At 45.4% G+C, this 19,181-nt stretch overlaps 1 protein-coding gene across 4 annotated transcripts in view; it reads right to left on the bottom strand.

The window, feature by feature from the left end:
* NACC2 (NACC family member 2) overlaps positions 1-19,181 on the bottom strand; it is a 134,882-nt gene that overhangs the window by 10,304 nt on the left and 105,397 nt on the right. For all 4 annotated transcript variants that reach the window (XM_029062460.2, XM_029062461.2, XM_007672621.3 and 1 more), the window contains 3 exons: positions 4,531-4,695; positions 488-593; positions 160-257 (listed from right to left, as the gene is read on the bottom strand). In XM_029062460.2, coding sequence (XP_028918293.1) covers positions 160-257; positions 488-593; positions 4,531-4,695 — 369 coding nt within the window. The remainder of the gene's footprint in view (positions 1-159; positions 258-487; positions 594-4,530; positions 4,696-19,181) is intronic.

The following is a 19,181-nucleotide window of genomic DNA, read 5'->3' as shown; positions in this document are numbered from 1 at the left end:
AAGAGTCCAATGACCCAAGTCAAATGGGAATTTTTAAAAGGCAAAGACTTTTTGAAATGCTTTATTTTGCTCCACCATAGCTCGGTCTTTACTGTTTTGAAATTTTTAAACTCTCCCCGCCAGTTCTAGTGCCAAACTTAACTCTCTGCCCCTCCTTACATTTCACGGCATTTAGGACTCGGCTATCCAAGGGTTTCCGACTGGGATCACTGGTGGAGGAACGGATTCCAGTACCACAGCTGTTGGCCAGGGTGTTCCTGTGAGAGCAGAGGGAAGAAGAGTAAGTGAGGTTGGAGACAGGTGCCCCCAAGGGACTGCGTGGACAACTTGATCTTTCTTCCTAGGACAGTCATATGAGGGGAGTTATCTTTAAGAACAAACTGTGCTGGTGCCCAAAAGAACCAGACAATAACCACCCCCTTCCTCCCTCTTCCCCCCCCGGGCCATGCCTCCCTTTCCCATTTACTCGACTTGCAGCGAGACGTACCGGTCAAAGAATGTAGCCAGAAGACGCCTCAGTAAAACTTTGTGCTTCACCCCAGCACAGAGGTGACAGTTCATCAGTTGGCCCCGGGTGATGTAGACACCTGAACCTACAACCAATCAAAGCCCGGAAGGTGAAATATGCTTCTTCCTCTCCTGGGAACCTCCTCTTCCACCCCAGCTGTAATTCCAGGTGAGAAAACGCTGCTATATGTCAGAACAGAGCAAAACCAGGGGATAAAGTGCAGGTTCAATTCAGGCTCTACACTTCCAGAGAACACAACTGCAGTGGCTCAAAGATGGTGAGCAGGAAATGGTAGGAGCTGGAGCAGAGCCCTAGAAAAAGACTTTCCAATATTCCTCCCTCTCCCTCCATCGCAGAACACTGAACAGGTTGCCCTGCCTGCTACTTTCCCATACCTCATTCCTCCCTTCTTTAGGTATACAAAAAGGAGAAACACTTTCACCTAGCCACAGCTGCCAATCAGACCAAACCCAAGTCCAGAGAAGCAGTGGACAGAGGATGGGCCTGGGAGTCAGAAGGATCTGGGTTTTAATCCTGGGTCTGCCACTTTTCTGCTGTGTGACCTTGGACAAACTGCTTAGCTTCTCTGTCTCAGTTACCTCATCTGTAAAATCTCCATTAAGGCAGATGTGGGACATTGACTGTATCCAAGCTGATTTGCTTGTATCTACCCCAGAGCTTAGTACAGTGCCTGGCACATAGTATGTGTTCAACAGTCCAGCAAGAGATTGGTTCAGGCAATCAATTCACTCTGGCTAATGTAAGCTTTAAAAGAGGCTACTTAGAGGGGAAAGGGAGATTTTGCTTATTTTCAATCCATCAATCATATTTACTGAGTACTTACTATGTGTAGAGTGCTGTACTATGTGCTCGGGAGAGTAAAAGCCAACACAATTAGGAGACACATTCCCTGCCCATAGTGAGCTTACAGTCTAGATAGGGATACAGGCATTAATATGAATAAGTCCTTTATAATATACAATTTAAAGATACATATATGCGTTGTGGGGTTGGGGGCGGGGCGAATATCAAGTGTTCACTGGTCACAGATTGAAGTACACAGGCGATGCAGAGGGAGAGCAAGTCGTGGAAAAGAGGGCTTAATCAGGGAAGGTCTTTTGGAAGAAATGTGACCTCAGTAAACTCTTTCAATGTGGAGAGAGTGGTAGTCTGACTTAGATGGAAGGGGACGGAGTTCCAGGCTAGCGGGAAGATGTGGGAAATGAGGTAGATGAGATCGGGGCACAGTGAATAAGCTGGTGCTGGAGGACTGGAGCGTGCAGGCTGGGCTATAGTAGGAGATTAGTGAGGAGAGGTAGGGTGGGGTGAGCTGACTGAGTGCTTTAAAGCCAATGATGAGAAGTTTGTGTTTGATGCAGAGGTGGATGAGCAGCCATTAGAAGTGGATGGGCAGACTTTGGAATGAGGGGAGAGAAGAATGAGCAGGTTAAAAAAAGGAAAAGGTAAGCTGGTAAATTATTCGTACAACTTGCAAGGCTGCAGTGGGTTTTCTGAGAGGACTTTCAGGAAAAGGAGCACAAGGCCTTGCTCTTTTCAGCAATGAGGAATTTGGTTTCTTGTACATGAAAGTAGTTGAGCTTGTTGGGTTAATGGACCCTTGTGGACAGAGGAAAAAATAGCATGGCCTAAGAGGAGCAGTGTGGCCTCATGGATAGAGGATGGGCCTGGGAGTCAGAAGGACCTTTGTTCTATTCCCAGCTGCACTGCACGTATGCTGAGTGACCTTGGGCAAGTCGCTTAACTTCTCTGTGCCTCAGTTACCTCATCTGTAAAATGGGGATTGAGACTGTGAGTCCCACATGGAACATGGACTGTATCCAACCTGATTAGCTTGTATCTACCTAGTGCTTAGAACAGTTTCTGGCATAGAGTAAACTTTTAAATACCATTAAAAGAACACAATTTCTACATTTAAAAATTATCCTAGATGTTTATAAAACTACCTCCAAGGTGGCTTGCACTTTATACCCATCGGTCCCTGAGAAATGAAACTTATTACTACAAGTCTGAGGCTTCATTTCAGAACCCAGAAAGTGGGCTTGTGTGGCTCTGCCTAAGTGGGTAGGTGAAGTATTCGAGCTTCAATTTTCTCCATTAAAAAAATAACAATAATAATAATAATAAATTAAAGTGACACAGCAGATCAGCGATCCAGAATCACAGCAGTCTAGGTTCTTATGTAGGAAAAAATGAAAACAAACCCAATCTCTAGAAATCACTTCAAGAAATCAATGACAGTGCTTTGTGCATTAAAATAGCAAAGCCTGTCCAGTCTTGAGTATCTCAATCTTCCTCCCAGAGGAGCAGGGAGAGCACAACCCAGCCAAACCACCATCCTTTCCTAGGTCCATCTGGGATGAACTAGATAAAATGGGGAAGAAGGGCACCATCCTGTCTGGGGCTGGATTCTCGCCAGGCGATAAGTATCTCCTCTCCACCACTCCCTTGGTTGTAGAAGATAAATTGGGAGGGGAAAGAAAAAAGAGCAAGCCAGGGCTACCCTAGGATTTCTGAAACTTACTAGTTCTTATCAGACACCCAACACTCGACCTGTCCATCTGTTCTACCTGTACTCATTTCAAGCTTTTGGTAACATCCCCCAAAAGAATCTGCCTAAGTTTTCTGAATCAATCATGCCAAGCAAAATATCATTAAAAGCAAAATCAGTAAATTGAGGCTACTAAACCTTTACTAAGGAAATTTTCCAAGCACTCCAAAACGGGAACCTATGTCCTTTTCACTGAATTTGCAACAGTAATTAGCTTTCGACTGTTTCTCTGGTAACAGTATTTTCCGAGATAAAGCTCGCTGAGTGAGAGCCAGACATTGCCGAGGGTAACTTCGCTTTAATAAATAAAAAATAAGCCAGGAAGCTGTTATCAGTTAAAAAGATATTAATCTACTTTTTACAGATTGAAAAATGTAAATCAAACATGAGATGCCTCCAGTCAATTTACAGCTCTCACTGTGAAAATAACTGGCTCCACAATTTTTTTTAATATAAAAAATGCCTCACACAAATGACAAAATGTAAACGACCATCGAATGAATATTCCAAGTGGGAAATAGAGCCTATAATTTCAGGCAACATTTAAGGGGGTGCCTGAGGGCCAGAATTTGAGACACTGAAAGACTGGAAAATTTAGAATTATCTCTAGTTTTAGGAAGCATCTTTCAGAGGGTTCTCGGTACATTAGAAACATAAAAGAGCTTGCAGTGCTTCCTTTGATTGGTATTGTTCTACCCATTTTATAGATGTATACAAAGTGAGGCGGTAGGGCTGTAGCCGAGAATTAGTACTGTCCATTAGAGAAGAGTCAAGATTTGAAAATGACCCTGCCCTCAATGTAAGAGATAAAGCCACTGCATCTAAAAACCTAACGAAGTAGGTCAACTGTTGGCAACTAAAATGAACCCACACACAAAAAAGATGCACTTGGAAAGATTTCAGGTGAATCCTGAAGATAGGTGAGACACTAGTAAAGTTTTGGTATAAAACATAGCTTTTTTTTTAAATCCAATTCCTAAATCTGGGTTTGTTGCTAGATGAAACCCAAAGCCCTTACCCTGCAAATGCTGTAATTTGATGCTTTAGAGGGAAAAAAAAACCCTTAAAAATACACACCATGTTTTTATCTGCGACCTAAATTAAAATACAATTGTGATGCAGCCCCACACCAATCAGGAAGAATGCAAGCTGAGGAAATTCAATTAAAATGCTAAATTAATTCAATTGAATAACTCCTCTTAATGACACATTCTTCTAAAAGGAAATTAAGGGGAAATTTAAGACGTTCTATCTTTTTTTTTTGACTGATTGGTGATGAGTACATTGTTCATAGTGCTGAAAAGGGAAAAAAAAGAGAAGAGTTGCATACAATATAGAAGATTATAACTTAAGGGCTTCCCCCTCGTCCTTCTAAATGCAGTGTAATAGCATATATACGGGGAGCCCAAGAAGAAAGTGCCTCAGAACACCAGACCATCAGTTCTTTCCTTACCTGCAACCAATTCTAGCTTCTCTCCAGGGTCTCCCTCAGAGTAGAGCTTGGGGTGGCAGCGGTAGCCGATCTGGCTGATGAGACTTGCTGGCAGGGCCACCAGGTCTCTCCGAATCAGCACACAGGACCGGCTCTCTAAAGGAATCTGCTCTGGTTTTTCTTGTACTGGGTGGGGAAAAAAAGAGAGAAAAAAAAGTTAGGGGAAAGAGAGTCATTCAATCAATCAATCAGTGGTATTTATTGAGCACCCATGTGGGACGAGCACTATTCTAAATGGTTGGGAGAGTACAATATAATGGAGTTTTACCGGGTTCGTACTGAGGAAAAAAAATCCCACAGAGCTAACTCTGTCACTCTCTATATCGCCCGCCACGTTCATGAGAAGAGGCCATTGACCCTTAAGGTGGTCTTCACCTGTAGATGGCAGGGTCCTGCAGGGAAGGAGCAATGGCACCCATGGTGCACTGGATCCAACTGGAAGATGACAAGATTGGGAATTCCTAGTTGACCATGAAGAAGAAGGATGGGGGAGTAGGGAGGAAGTAGTGGGGGATCTGGGGTCCCTTCAACTGAATATTGCAAACCGGTTTGCTGGGATGGACTTCAATGCAGGGGTGTGGGATTTAGGTTTCATTTTAAAAGGAAGAAGGCCACCTGACAGAATGTCCACAGATTCAGTGTTCACATCTACTGTGAGAAATCCTCCCTCTTGCTTACCACTACACCCTCATTCGCCTGATGCTTCATTTTCACCTGATCGCTTCCTGATAATACTCCCCTGTCGATAGCTGTCCTATAATGAGAAAGGGAAAGAAACAGGTGTAATAGACAGAGAGATGGGAATGGCAGGAGAGAAAGGAAGAGAAAAGAAAAAGTGGAGAGGACTGAGCTGGCTGGCTAAGTCCCACTTCCTCAGCCTAGAATCTCGCTGAAATATCAAAACCAGTCAATTCTGAGGCAATGGAGAAAAGGGCTGTTTTCTCCTCACCGTTTCACAGAACAGGCCAGCTGCTCCTCAGAAAGCACTGTCAGATAATCTTAAATGAGCTTCTCAAGAAGAGTTGGGCTAAGGACTCATGGTTAGCAGCCATGCCAACTACCACATGACTCAATGAAATCAAGCCAGGCTTAAAGAAAATCAGGCAATGGGCCTGAAAGAAATGTACTACTTCGTGCCTCTTCTTTCTTCTCTCCACTGTGATAGTAGGGGAATTCTGTGTGTGTCTGCTGTAGGCAAATGGAAGTACTTCTTTAGCTTAATTTGGTATGGGAGCTGTGAGAATGGGTTAGATATTGGTTAATGTGGGCAGGGACTGCAGGGAGGGCAATAGTTATCTGACCTTATCCTAGAGAGTCCAGTTTTTAACAGGGTCTGCTGCCAGTCCGGTATGGATATGGCTCTGGATACTCTTATGTCCAGTGTTTTTAAGTGCTTGGCCTCCATTCCCTGTCTCCTGGGCCTCTTGCCGCCGAGTTCCCTGACTCGGAAGCAGTTCCCGGTTCAGAGGGACCCAAGGGTCTCTAGGTAAGCAGAGGGATCAGGGGTCCCCCCCCCAGAGAAACGCCCTAGGTTGGGGTGTCTACGAATGGTGCTGTTGTTTCCCGCTGTGTGTCTGGTGTAACACAGGTGGCATTCAGTGGTGTGATGCCTGTGGCATCTCCTTGCCAGGTGACCACAAGGGTTATTTGAGGCCTCTGGAGCAGGGACCAAAGTGAAACTACCACATCCATGAAAATGGACACTACCTATTCACCTGGGCAAGTAACCTTTTTTGTCAGGAGATGGGGGGGGGGGGGGGGGGAGAAATTTGATCAATCAGCCAATGGCATGTATTGAGCACTTATTGTGTAGAGTGCACTTTACTAAATGCCTGGGAGAGTACAATACAGCAGGGATGGTAGACACATTCCCTGCCTATTTCATTTTCTTCACCTCCAAGGGAAAGGTTGGTTGCTAAATCACTTATTTGGGCACTAGATTACTAGTAGTTCTCACTCTTCCTATGTTCCTCCTAGACTGCAGTCCATTCTAACCTTAACCCAGAAAGTTTTACTATTATTATTAATAATGATAATAGTAGTATTTGTTAAGTACTGGGGTACAGGTAAATTAATCAGAGTGGACACAGTCCCTGTCCCACATGGGGCTTGTAATCTAAGTTGGAGGGAGAACCCCATTCTGCGGGTGAGGAAACTGGGGCACAGGGAAGTTAAGTGACTTGCCCAAGATCATACAACAAGCTATTGACATTGCCGGCATTAGAACCTGGGTTCTCTGACTCCCCAGGCCCGTGCTCCTTCCATTAAGCCACACTGCTCCTTAGCTTTGACCTGAAATTCCAACTTGTTCCTTGGGAACAAGTGGTCTAGATCACCACACATTCTCATGGTCCTGGGGGAGGTTCCAGCATCAGAAATTGCTCCTCCCATCACCGTCTATCAGAAAAAGGAAGAACTAAAAATTGACCTGCTCTAGACAGCTAATTTAAGGGACTAAAAGGCAATCTCCAAGGTCTTTCAGTTCCATCACCCAGCCCAGGACACCTGGTGCCCACAGATGACTTCTTTTTTAAAGACAACTTATTTCCCTATTTCAAGAAGATCTCTCACAGCTCACTGAGGCTCTGGGAGGAAGGGTTTGTTTGAAAGACTAAACTAAATCCAAATTAAACAAACTTGAATTCATCTCTTCGAAAATCCAAAACGCCCCGGAAGGCTCTGCAAATATGTATTATCCCCATTTTCCAGGCAGCCGGAGGTGTGCATGATTTCTCCCAAGGAAACAGTCTCCGAACCTTCAGGCACAACCATCCCCGCCCACGCCGGGGACTTTCTTTTGAAAGTGAAGTTTTGATTCTGTAGATTATAAAAGTGATGACTCTGGAAATGTTCAGAGCCAGAAAAAAAAAAACTCTCCCAAAGTGAAATGAAACTCACTCTCCGAGCCCAGAAATTTATGCTTCATCTGAGCCATGTCCAGATGTGGATGTGGGGTGTCAGAATTCCTATTGTTTCTAGACAGCAGCAGAAGCGGCAAAGAGGATGAGTGGTCGTGTCCTTTAACATGATGCAGTGACGGCAGAAGGGAAACCAAGGCAGGACATGGGGACTTGGTGTCAGATAGCCATGCGATAAGCACTCCACACATACCACACAAAGAGAAAAATAAAACCACTGGTATCCCCTAGACACCAGCACAGTGATCCCTCCCCAAACTGGGAGAGCTAGTCATTACCAGGACTGGTTAAGGAGCTTAGGAAAATCAACCAGATGAATCTTTAAAGTCTAATCACCCTTTCTTCTCCCCCCCCAATTCCCCCAGTACTGCACATGATAATATATGCAAACTAGAACTACTTTGTAATGCTGATACGCAGTGACATTTACATAAAGAATTTTCACCAACAGAATAATTCCCAACGTACAACTATGAACGTCCTGAGATTTTATCAGCAGAAGTTGTTTGCTTTCCATAACACTGCTGGGTTCTCCCCGTTCTCGCCCCCCGCCCCTGCAGCCCCCGGTTTTATATTTCTGAGCAAAAGCAAAGACTGTCAGAGCCAGAAAAAAGAAAGAAAAAGAGCTTCTATTTCTGTTTTACCATGTGCTGGATACCACCGTTAGCTAAAAATACTCAGAAACAGAGTTGTAGCTCATTTGGAAAGGTGCACTCAATTTCTAGCATTCTATTCCCCTCCCCTTCCCCTCCCTCCCCTCCCTACACAAGTTTCCCATCCCCACTCCCTCCCCCCCCCACCCCCGACCTCACCAGTTATCCCCACTGCCTCTTTCTTCAATTGTGGTGACCAAAATAGTCCCTATGATCAAAAATGTCTGAACATTCCAACACCAGGGATAGACAGATGTCCACTGGGGCTTAGTATGTCCCGGTCCCTATCTTTTGTTTCTGATTTTCTGGAAGGTGGAGTCTAAGCGAGGGGAAAGGCATCAACTGTGTCAATGAGAGCAGTAAACAAGTTCATTAATGGTTCTCCCTCCACCCCCATGCCACCACAAAATGCGGCCTGAATACAAGAGCACACAGTGCTGGGCTTCTGGTCATACAACTGTCATCTGACCATCTGGTCATGCCACTAGACTTCTTGACTTTGACTTTTCTGTGCCTCAGTCAACACTGTTTATTGAGCGCTTACTGTGTGCAGAGCACTATACTAAGCACTTGGGAGAGTACAACGTAACACAGTTGGTAGACTCATTACCTGCCCACAATGAGCTCAGTTACCTCGTCTGTAAAATGGGGATAAAATACCAATTTTCCTTTCTCTTTAGAATTTGAGTCCTATGTTGGGGAGGGATCACATCCAACCTGTTCAAAATGTATTTGCCCCAATTCTTGATACAGAGCTGGGCACACAGTAAGCAATTAACAAATACAATAAATGATTATTATCATCATGGCCAGCAGGAGCAGAGCCTCAGGTTAGATTTCTTGCCTCTTCTTCCTTGTCCTCCCCAATGTGTCAGTGCAGTAAGTAATGTCAATGTTTGCAGGCACCGGTTCACATAACCTGGTCTGTTATTGAACCCCTGTTTTCTGTCCTCCCTGCATATCCTCTCAGATCTTATGACATCACCAGAAGATGCTCATATCTCCACATCTGTCACTACCTATTTTTGAAATGGCTCTTGATTCAAAGTGTAATTAAAAAAAAATTATAGCATCCACTTAAAAACAACAACAATAAGATATGACATTTTTCTTTCTTCAGTGGGGGGCTTTTCACAATGTCAAATTAACCTTCATGTTTATTTTCTTTTCCTTTTTTTTTAAAGTGTGAAATGAAAAACACTATAGAAACAGAGGAAAATATCCACAGAAGGAAATGTAAGACGGTATCTAGTAGATAGAGCACAGAACTGGGAGTTAGGAGACCTGGCTTCTAATCCCTGTTCCACTATTCACCTGCCATGACACTCTGGGCAAGTCATTTGACTTCTGTGGACTTCACTTTCTTCTTCAGTAAAATGGGGCAAAAAAACTCCAGTCTTCCCTCTCCCTGAGACCATGAGCCCCATGTGGGACAGGGATCTCTAACGAGGCTGCATTTATCTACCCCAGCATTGAGTACAATGTTTGGCATTTAGTAAGTTTTGAACAAATATCAAACACTTCTTCTTATTAGATGACTTAAGGTTTGGATAACTGAATGAAATTTGGGATTGGCTCTCATGATTAGGTGTATACTCAATTTTGTTTCGGTTACCCAAACTCTTCCCTCTGCTCCCCATCTCTCAATAATCTATACTGCCCTCAGTCCACAGAACTGGTGATCTGGGCCCCTGGGGTTCAGATAATTGGCTTTCAAGTGAACAAAGTTCAGCATAAACCTAAAGTACAAGTCCTTTTCTCCCATGTTAATGGCTTAAGGACCATGTAATTGAGGAGGTTAGGTTCCCATTTTCTAACCCACCTCAGGGTAATACATATATATCCACGGAAAGCCCTTCCAGCTCCTTAAATCCCTTTCTTTGAGCTGGAGGAGGGCAATCTTTAACCACTTGCCAAGGTTGCGCAGGAAGGCAGAAGATGCCTGTCCAATTTCTGGCTCTTGGGCAGGGGCTTAGGGAGTCCCTAGTCCCAGAGTCAGAAACCGGGATCTGTGACCCTCTCCCACTCCACTGCAGCCCTTGTTCGTCAGAAGGTGCCTGAGTTCTACTTCTGACTTTAAGGTAGACCTAGATTCTGGACCCTCTCCCAGCATCAGAAGACTGGGCACATGAGAACCTCTCCACCCTGTCCAGTATATCCAAAACTGTTGTAGTACAGCAGAACAGTAGTCACAGTTACTGTTCTTGTGAGTCAGAGTGATACCCTTCAATGTCACTCTTCCATTCACTTCAGGCAGCACTCTAAAATTCAGATAAGTCACTATTCTATCACTTACTAATTCTCCGTTAAGCAATTGAAAGCATCTTACTACAGCATGATTTTTGTAAATGACTAGTGCCTAATAATAATACCGATTATAATAACGATAGTGGTTTTTGTTAAGTCTTTACTATGTGCCAAGCAATGTACTACATGCTGGGGTAGATCCAAGATAATCAGATTATACATGGGTGTCATAGGCAAGAACAGATATTGAACTAAGGCACAGAAAAGTTAAGTGACTTACCCAAGGTCATGCAGCAGACAAGTGGCAGAGGCAGGAATAGAATCTAGATCCTCTGACTCCTAGGCTTGTGCTCTTTCCACTCGGCCACACCGCTTCTCACACCTTAGTAATGCACACCCTTTGCTTGAAAATTTGTGAGTTCCTCTGACCAGCAAGCTCATAAAATTCTCAAATTTTTCAGGACAGGTGCTTCTTGGTAATTTCTGAGTTGCTGCTCAGGGCCAGTGGAGGCAATAGCATCAAAAGGCACAGCAGAGCCACACATAAATTGGAAACCAACCAATAGGTCAAGTCCCCCGCCACTGTCAAAAAGTTTATGTTCCAAAGGATAGGAGGGTTAGGCACAAAGACTTTGTTTTCTCAAAGATAAAGTAATTTTGGAGAAGGCTGGGACTCGGTGGGGACTAAATCGAGAAGAGAGGCTGTACTGCATCATGGAGGAAGGACAAATGAAGGAGATTTAAGGTTGCATTTTTGGCAGATCTTCCCCATGCTGGTTAACCCAGGAAGTCTTCCTGGATATAGTGGACTCTGAGACTCCATTTATCCAAATCAAATGTATTAATTGAGTGCTTACTACGTGGAGAACACTGTACTATGCACTTCGGAGAATACACAGAATTAGTGGCCTCGTTTCTTGTCTACAATGAGCTTCGAGTTTAGAGATCCAGCAAGACATTTCTACTTATTTGCTATTGTTTCAAGACAGAAACTTTTTTCAGCCTGAAAAAACATTATCATGGCCAAGGGATACTCCAATTTTAGGGACCAGTTTTGGATGAATAGTGGGTACTGTTTAGAAGAAGGTAATAATAATTGTGGTACTTGTTAAGCCCTTACTATATGCCCAGTACTGTACTAAGTGTTGGGGAGATATAGTATAATCGGGTCCCACATGGGGCTCTCAGTCTACGTAGGAGGGAGAATAGGTGTTGAATCTCCATTTTGCAGTATAAGGATATGAGGCACAGAGAAGTTAAGCCACTTGCTCAAGATCACACAGCAGGTAAGTGGTGGAACCGGGAGTAGAACCCAGGGCCTCTGACTGCCAGGCCTGTGCTCCTTCCACTAGACCATACTGCTTCCCATCAAACTTATCCCTTTTTTAACAGGCCTAAAAGAGAACATCTCCCCAGCCTGAGCTGTTAAATACGAGGACTGAGAGGAGGGGGTTCAGGACAATTTTTTCCTGAGATTTTGAAAGCAGCAATTCGTTTGGCTGTAGCCTCCGAGAGTAGAGGGTCTCATTGATTTGGGACTAATCTGCTGCTCCATCTTCCTTCCAAGTCCAAGGATAAACAATCGGGAGTATTGTTCAAAATATCCAGCCGGTGGTTCTCTGCTTAGCAAGGGGTGAACAAGCTAGCAAAAGTGGCTAGGAAAGAGAAGAGATCCTCTCAAGGCCCTTGAGAAAAATAAGGGAAGCACAGCCCCCATTCTGATGTGCATGTGAAAATGATACCAGTGAGGGTTTTAGGTTTTTTTTAAAAAAAAAGTATTCGTTAAGTGATTATTGTGTGTCAAGCACTGTTCTAAGTCTGGGGTAATCACAAGTTAATAAGGCTGAATATACTCGCTGTCCCATATGGGGCTCACATTCTAAGTAGGAGAGAGAGAACAGGTATTGAATCCCCATTTAACAGATGAGGAAACTGCGGCACAGAGAAGTGAAGTGACCTGCCCAAGATCCCACAGTAGGCATGGGGTGGAGCGTGATTAGAACTCAGGTCCTCTGACTTCCAGGCCTGTGATTTATCCACTAGGCCACGCTGCTCCAGGATTGATATGTCCTGAAGATTTTGGGGAGCAGGAGGAAGGGCAGAAGGAGGAGGAAGTGGTGCAAGATATGAGACAGAGGAGGGAGGACAAGGAGGAAAATGGAGAAAGAGAAGAAGGAGATGGAGGAAGCAGAACAGGAGCAGAACAACTAGGCACACAGGAAATCCCTCTCCGTTTTTCTGTATAGCAGCAGAGTCAGAATATTCAGTGAATTGATTTGGTTGCAAACATTACCACATGCTCTATTTCTAGGCATGGAAGTGTCTCGTGGAGACACTGTGGCTTAGATAACATTAGAAATTTCAACTGTCAAGGTGTTTTTATAAAAAAATTCATTTCCCTGATGGTATACACTATTGTCAGTTGACTCACCTTGGTTGAGAAAAAAAAACGTGTTGGGAAGCATACAGTTTAGATGAAAACCCGGGGGGGGAAAAACCTAGAAACTTTGATAATACCAATCCCACTGAGTTTAAACTTGGAGACCCTCCAACGGAGGAGCATTAATAGTTTAAAAGTTAATGACTGGGTATGGCCCCATGAACTAAACTACAATTTAAACTATTAAACTACATACAAAGAGCAGGTATGACTGTAGTAATTTTAACAGCACTTCCACTTGATCGATAGCTGTTGCTTGCTCCTGACAAGTTGGCCAGAGAGGCAGCTGGGAGATGGTTGACGAGCAAGATGCAGAGAAAGATTGTGGGTTGGGAGGTGAGTGGTTGGGGAAGAAACTACAGAGCAAGACTCAAATTTACTTGGCGAACACAGGGCCTGTCAGCAATGCTGCCGACTCTTGCCAGCTCAAGCAACAGGAATCCTCAAGTTGTATTCAAAGCGTCAACTTTTGCCTGGCAGGAGGAAGCCCTTCCCGGCATTATCTGGCACTGAATGGCTTGCCCACTTTGACTTAGTTGGTAGCCGGATGAACGGTACCTGCTGCGGCTGCCCTCCTCACTGTCATCCCATCAGGGGTCCGTACCTGCCATTTTCCAATCCCGCACCAGCCCCTTCCGACCTTTAAACCAGCCTAGCCGAAAAGCCCTGCCTGGAGGCCCGGGATCAGGAGGAGATCTGGCAGGGAGCCCAGGTAAATGGGACTAAGAATTACTTCTCCTGCCTCGACTCTTTCGATTTAATTTTCATGTGCGCTTGCCTCGAAGGGGAAGCGTTGAGTGCATCTGTTGCAGGCCAGAACTGAAGCTTCTTGTATGTGGTGAGGTGGGGAACCATGGATCCAAGAGGCGACCATGGTGAGGCGCAAGGCGGGGGTGGCGGGGAAGTGCTTGGGAAACCCAAGTGGGATGGACACACATTTTTGAAAATGATTTGGAAGGCAGGGATAAGCCTGGGTGTGTCTGCCTCTCTGAAATCTTGACTGCTGACCTCTGGGGTGTCCCACTGCTATGAGAACTGCCCCTCTCTCTGGCTATCCAAATTCCCCACGCCAGGCTGCTCAAACCCAAACTTTGGGAGACGGTTCAGGATGACAGAGATTAGGTGGCAAAAGCGAACCTAACTGGAGATCTCCCACACATATCTCTCCCTGCCACCCCAACCCGGCCAGGGTGCTTAGCTTGCAAATCCATTATCCAGAAGGAGGATATTTGATTTGTGCCCCTCCTTAGAAAGAGTTAATTTGGAATTAGTGCCGGCGCAGTGTTGCTGGTTTATAAATACCCATATCTTGCCTTTGTTTCAGATCTCAGTGAAGAGTGAAACATCTGCCAGTCTAAAATTAAACATCTGCGTGTTCGCTGAAGAAAACGGGACTGCAGTCTAATGGGGAGGGAGGCCCTTGTGTAGGGCTGTGGCCATGTGGAACGGAAGTTCCCCTGAGCTGTGGAGGGAGCATCCTCTCAGGCGATGTGGGTTCTAGTTTGGGGGTTGGGAGCAGAAAGTGGATGGAACTCCTTCCCTCCTCAAATCTGACAGAATTATATCCCCCCCCCCCTGACTTCGAAGCCTTATCAAAGGCATATCTCCTTCAAGAGGCCTTTCCCAGACTAAGCCCTACCTTTCCTCATCTCCCACTCCCTTCTGCTTCACCCTGACTTCCTCCCTTTGCTCTTCCCTGCTCCCAGCCCCAAAGTACTTATGTACATATCTGTAATTTGTTTTTTTGTACTGATGTCTGTCTTCCCTGGCTCTAGACTGCAAGCTAGTTGTGGGCAGGGAGAATAACTGTTCACTGTTGTATTGTACTTTCCCAAGTGCTTAGTGCAGTGCTCTGCACATAGTAAGTGCTCAATAAATAAGATTGAATGAATGAACCCCCACCATCAGGAAGGTGCAAGGCTGCCAGAATCCACCCTCTCTGCAATCGGATCAATTTTCACTCCCAGAACTCCTTATAGGCAGGGAACGTGCTTACCAACTCTGTTGCAGTGTACTCTCCCAAACACTTTGTGCAGTGCTTGGCACAGAGTAAGCACTCAATATATTCCATTGATGGATCGATTGGGCAGAGATCATGCCTAAAAATAATAATAGTAATTGTGGTATTTATTAAGCACCTACTATGTCCTAAGCACTGGGGTAGTTACGGGATAATCAGGTCCCACATGGGGCTTACAGTTTAAGTAGGAGGGAGAAAAGGCATTGAGTCCCCGTTTTGCAGAAGAGGGAACAGGCACAGAAAAGTCAAGTGACTTGCCCTAGGTCACACAGCAGGGAAGTGGAGGAGCCAGAATTAGAACCCAGGTCCTCTAACTCCCTGGCCCACCCTCTTTCCACTAGACCACACTGTTTCTCTGCTGACTATACTCTATAGTCTTCCAACTCCATTGTAAGGTACTTCCCACAAGGGCTTAGTACAGTCCTCGGTCCCAAGTAAATGCTCAATAAATACCATTGATCAATTGCCATCTATTCAACGCCTGCCACCTTCTTACCTGACTCTGTGCCCGCCGGAGCCAGGTCTCCACGCTTTCCCTCTTCTCTGCCCACCTTCCCATCCACAGAAAGTCCTGGATGGCATCCGGTGAGGGGTAGGACTCCCTTATCCCTGCTGCCGGGGTGGCAGCGAGCTCTCAGGCCTTCTGCAAAGCCGGACATTAATGTTTTAAAAACAGCAGAGCACGCATGCACTAACCCCCAAACTCTAGGTAGCCCTTTTACCTCCTCCTAGGCTAGAGCGCAGAGCATCTAACTGGCTTTCTGAGGTTCCAGATAGATTCACAAGCCAGCGCCGTCTTTCCCGCTGCCCTCTTCGGCTCCAGCAGTGTCCCACCTCAAACCCTGGAAATCTCATCAGACTCTTTCTTCACTGTTACAGATCATGTCAGTATGTGAAGCCCATGTTCCCCCTTCCTGAACGACCATCCCTCTCCCCACATTCAAAGCCTTACTAAAATCTCATCTTCTCCAGGAAGCCTTCTATGACTTAATTCCTCATCTCCCTGTCCCATTGCCCCCAGTCCCCACTCCATCACCTAAGCATTTAGGCACTCACTCCACTCCCATCCCTTATCCCTTATGGCACTTATGAGCATATCCTTTTCCTCCATTTGTTTTCTCGATCTGTAATTTATTATAGTGTCTGTTTCCTCCACTAGATTGTAGGCTTCTTCAAGGCAGGGATTGTGTCTAGTGTTCTGCACAGAATAAGCACTCAATATATATTACTTGATGGATGGACTGATTGATGGATTTGGTTGACCTTCACCTATTCTACCATAGACAGATTGCATAAAGCGGGCCCAGAAAGATACACTTTCATAGACTGACCTGATCTAGGCAGTGGGATTTGAACGGAGCAGTTTTTCAGTGGGATGTCCAACCATGGATGCCCATCCACCCTTCCCAACCCCCACCACCTCCTTTTGTCAGGCATGTACATGGGTCAATCTGGAGGCAGGGGACTGAATGCCATTTCACAACTTCCACCTCCACCCCCTCTAACGTTCACTCTACCGCCACATCCCCATCATGCTTTTTCTAAAAGTGATTTCACCACCCGGCTGACTCAAGGGGAAATGCATTTGGGAAAATTTCACTTTTTACTCTGATAAATATAACTCTTGAGACTACACACCCCCCATAAACACACGTGCCTTCTGACGTGCCAAGTATTCCAACCCGCTGCCGCTCCTTTCTATTGCTGAAAATCTTGGGATGTTAAGACTTCACAAACACACACACACACACACACACAAACACATACACACACACACACACATACCCTCCCACCCCCAAGCCCAACGGACTTCCCATTTCTCAATGGGGTAACTGCAAAATTTTCGGCCCTGTCCCAAAGTCCTGTTGAAAAATGGAGGGCTGCCTTTAGTGAACGGAGCTCGCCTTTGGGACCTGGAACATGGAAGTATTTTAGGAAGGAGTGTAGTCAGACGAACAACAACAAAAAAAAGTTATGCAAATCCCATTAGGCCGGCAGTAATACCATCTAGAGCCATGCTAACTCGAAAGCAATTCCAACGCCTCAAATCTCCGTGAAATACAGTGAAGGAATGCGGTTATAACAAGCTGCTGCACTCTCTAACCAGGGACCCATTTCCTGACAACGACAGAGAGCGACCCGGCAATGTCTTTTTAATATAAAAGGCAATTCCCAACTTGCTGGCTTTTTGTTCTCCTTTGGCTTCATTTTTTGGAATTTAGGGTTCTTGATAGAACTCTGCATTATCCTCCGAGATCCAAGGGGAAAAAAAACCTCTCTCGCCTTGAAAAGATACCTCAGTTCAGGCTCCCTTCCTACCAGCAAAACCTCAGCTAGGTCACAGATTCCTTTATTTGTTTGGCCTCTACCTAGCGCTGTAGGGAGCACTAAGGTTTCACAGAAAACACACACACACAGCTCAAAGTAGGTGCAATCTGACCAGGTTTCCTGCACCAGCTAATTGTGAGACCCATCTAATGTCCCAAAGGATTCCCACTATTCAACTTTCAGAGGGCAGAATGTAGCAAAAGAGATCAGAGACCCTCTGGTTAATGCCAACCCCGAATGTAAAACAAATCAGTGCTTGCTCCAGAGCACTGTGTGCATTTGAAAGCATCACTGCCAGCTAAAGAGCCACGGAACAATGAAATAATATTTGTCTTATCTGCTAAGCACTTACTATGTGCCAAATACTAAGCAGGGAGGTAGACAGAAGATAGTTGCAAGACCCGATGTAGATCTCATCTTCAGACTTGAGACACAACTTTCAAGGAGTATTTGAAATGGGGAACTCTCTCTTTGGAGAAACTGCTTTGTCAAGTTCGCTAGGCAGTGTGCTCATTCCCTGCTTCCTCAAGCTTTCTGCTCTGGACACTTATCATTAAACCTTTAATGTTCCCTTACAGAGGGGGCAGTGTGGTCTGGGGGAAAGAGCAAAGGACTGGGAATCTGGAGACCTGGGTTCTAGGTCTGGCTCTGCCACTTACCTACTGGATGACCTTGGGCAACTCACTTAAACTCTGTAAAATGGGGATTAAAAACAACTGCTGACGTTTCCTGTTAGGCTGTGAACTCCGTATGGGACAGGGGCCTGATTATCTTGTACCTACCTTGACGTTTAGTACAGTACTTGGCACCTAGTAAGGTTTTAATAAATATCATCACCATCACTATGATTATTACTATTACTGGAGGAACTTTTACGAGGACAAAATACCTCTCGAACACAGGCGGTTTAAGTGAGATGCACTAAGTCAAATAACCTAGATTTTTAAAGCAAAGAAGAAAAATCCCACCTTTTCTTGCCCCAGTTCTGGACTTGTCACTGTACAACCTGCAATGCTTTATGTAAACTCTGATCTGCTGCAGTTGGAGGCTGCTGGAAAGGGCTTGAGGTGGGAAATGGGGAGTTGCCTAGGCCAGAATCTTGCTTTGGGAATAAACCCAGAACCGCTCCTCTCCAAATGCTCTGTCCAACCTCGCTTACTGTTCTCCAGCTCCCACGTCTCAATGCCCCTGCCGTCTCCTGCCATTTGTGGTCCAGAGTGACAAGGTCTCCTGAAATGTTCCTTCACTTCAAAGTTAGAGACTTAGACCGGCCAGTCTATCATCTTAGAAACCTAGGTGAGAATGCTAGGTTAGCAATGTAAATCATATAGCACTCCCTGTCCTGGGGGTAGGGGGGAGGTGTGGACGATGGGATTGGGGGACTAAGGCGGGGAGGGTGGGGGGGGAGGATGTTTCTGAATTTAAAGGGAGATAAAGTATACCACATCAGTGCATACATTCGGAATTGCTATGGGCCAAACTGGCCTCATTACCAGAAGGCAATTTACGTACACACACTCAGGGCTTATTTTATTGAGGGAAAGGTTCAAGCTGGAAATTCTCTGTCCTGCTGAGCCCAAAATCAGCTGTTTGCTAGGAAACCTAGCCTGCTAAAAGCAAACGCACTATACCTTTTGTCTTGCCCAGAAGCCTCACATGAAAAAACACGCACAACACACACACCCTAACTACCCGGCCACGTAACCCAAAATGCAGTGTTCATTCCCTCTCCCTCCCTCTTTCCCTCCAACTTCACCCCCACCTCTCCCCCCGGCCCCAGGAAGGCTGCTCTTTGGCACTGGGAAGTTTTCCACAGTCAGAGAAGCAGGATTTGGCTTAGGCAGTCTCAAAAGCTGCAGCCAAAAGAGATCGATTCCTTGAAGGATTCTCTCAGTTCCATGCAAAGAGCCCTAGCTCAAGGACGCTGGTGAACTGAATTATCTTTTAACCCCTTTGTTTGGGGGAGGGGGGGGAGAGACAGGGGGCTGGGGAGAAAGAGAGGCAGA

Source organism: Ornithorhynchus anatinus, chromosome 4, assembly GCF_004115215.2.
Source record: "Ornithorhynchus anatinus isolate Pmale09 chromosome 4, mOrnAna1.pri.v4, whole genome shotgun sequence".
NCBI lineage: Eukaryota > Metazoa > Chordata > Mammalia > Monotremata > Ornithorhynchidae > Ornithorhynchus > Ornithorhynchus anatinus.
This window is presented reverse-complemented; position numbering and strand designations above follow the sequence as displayed.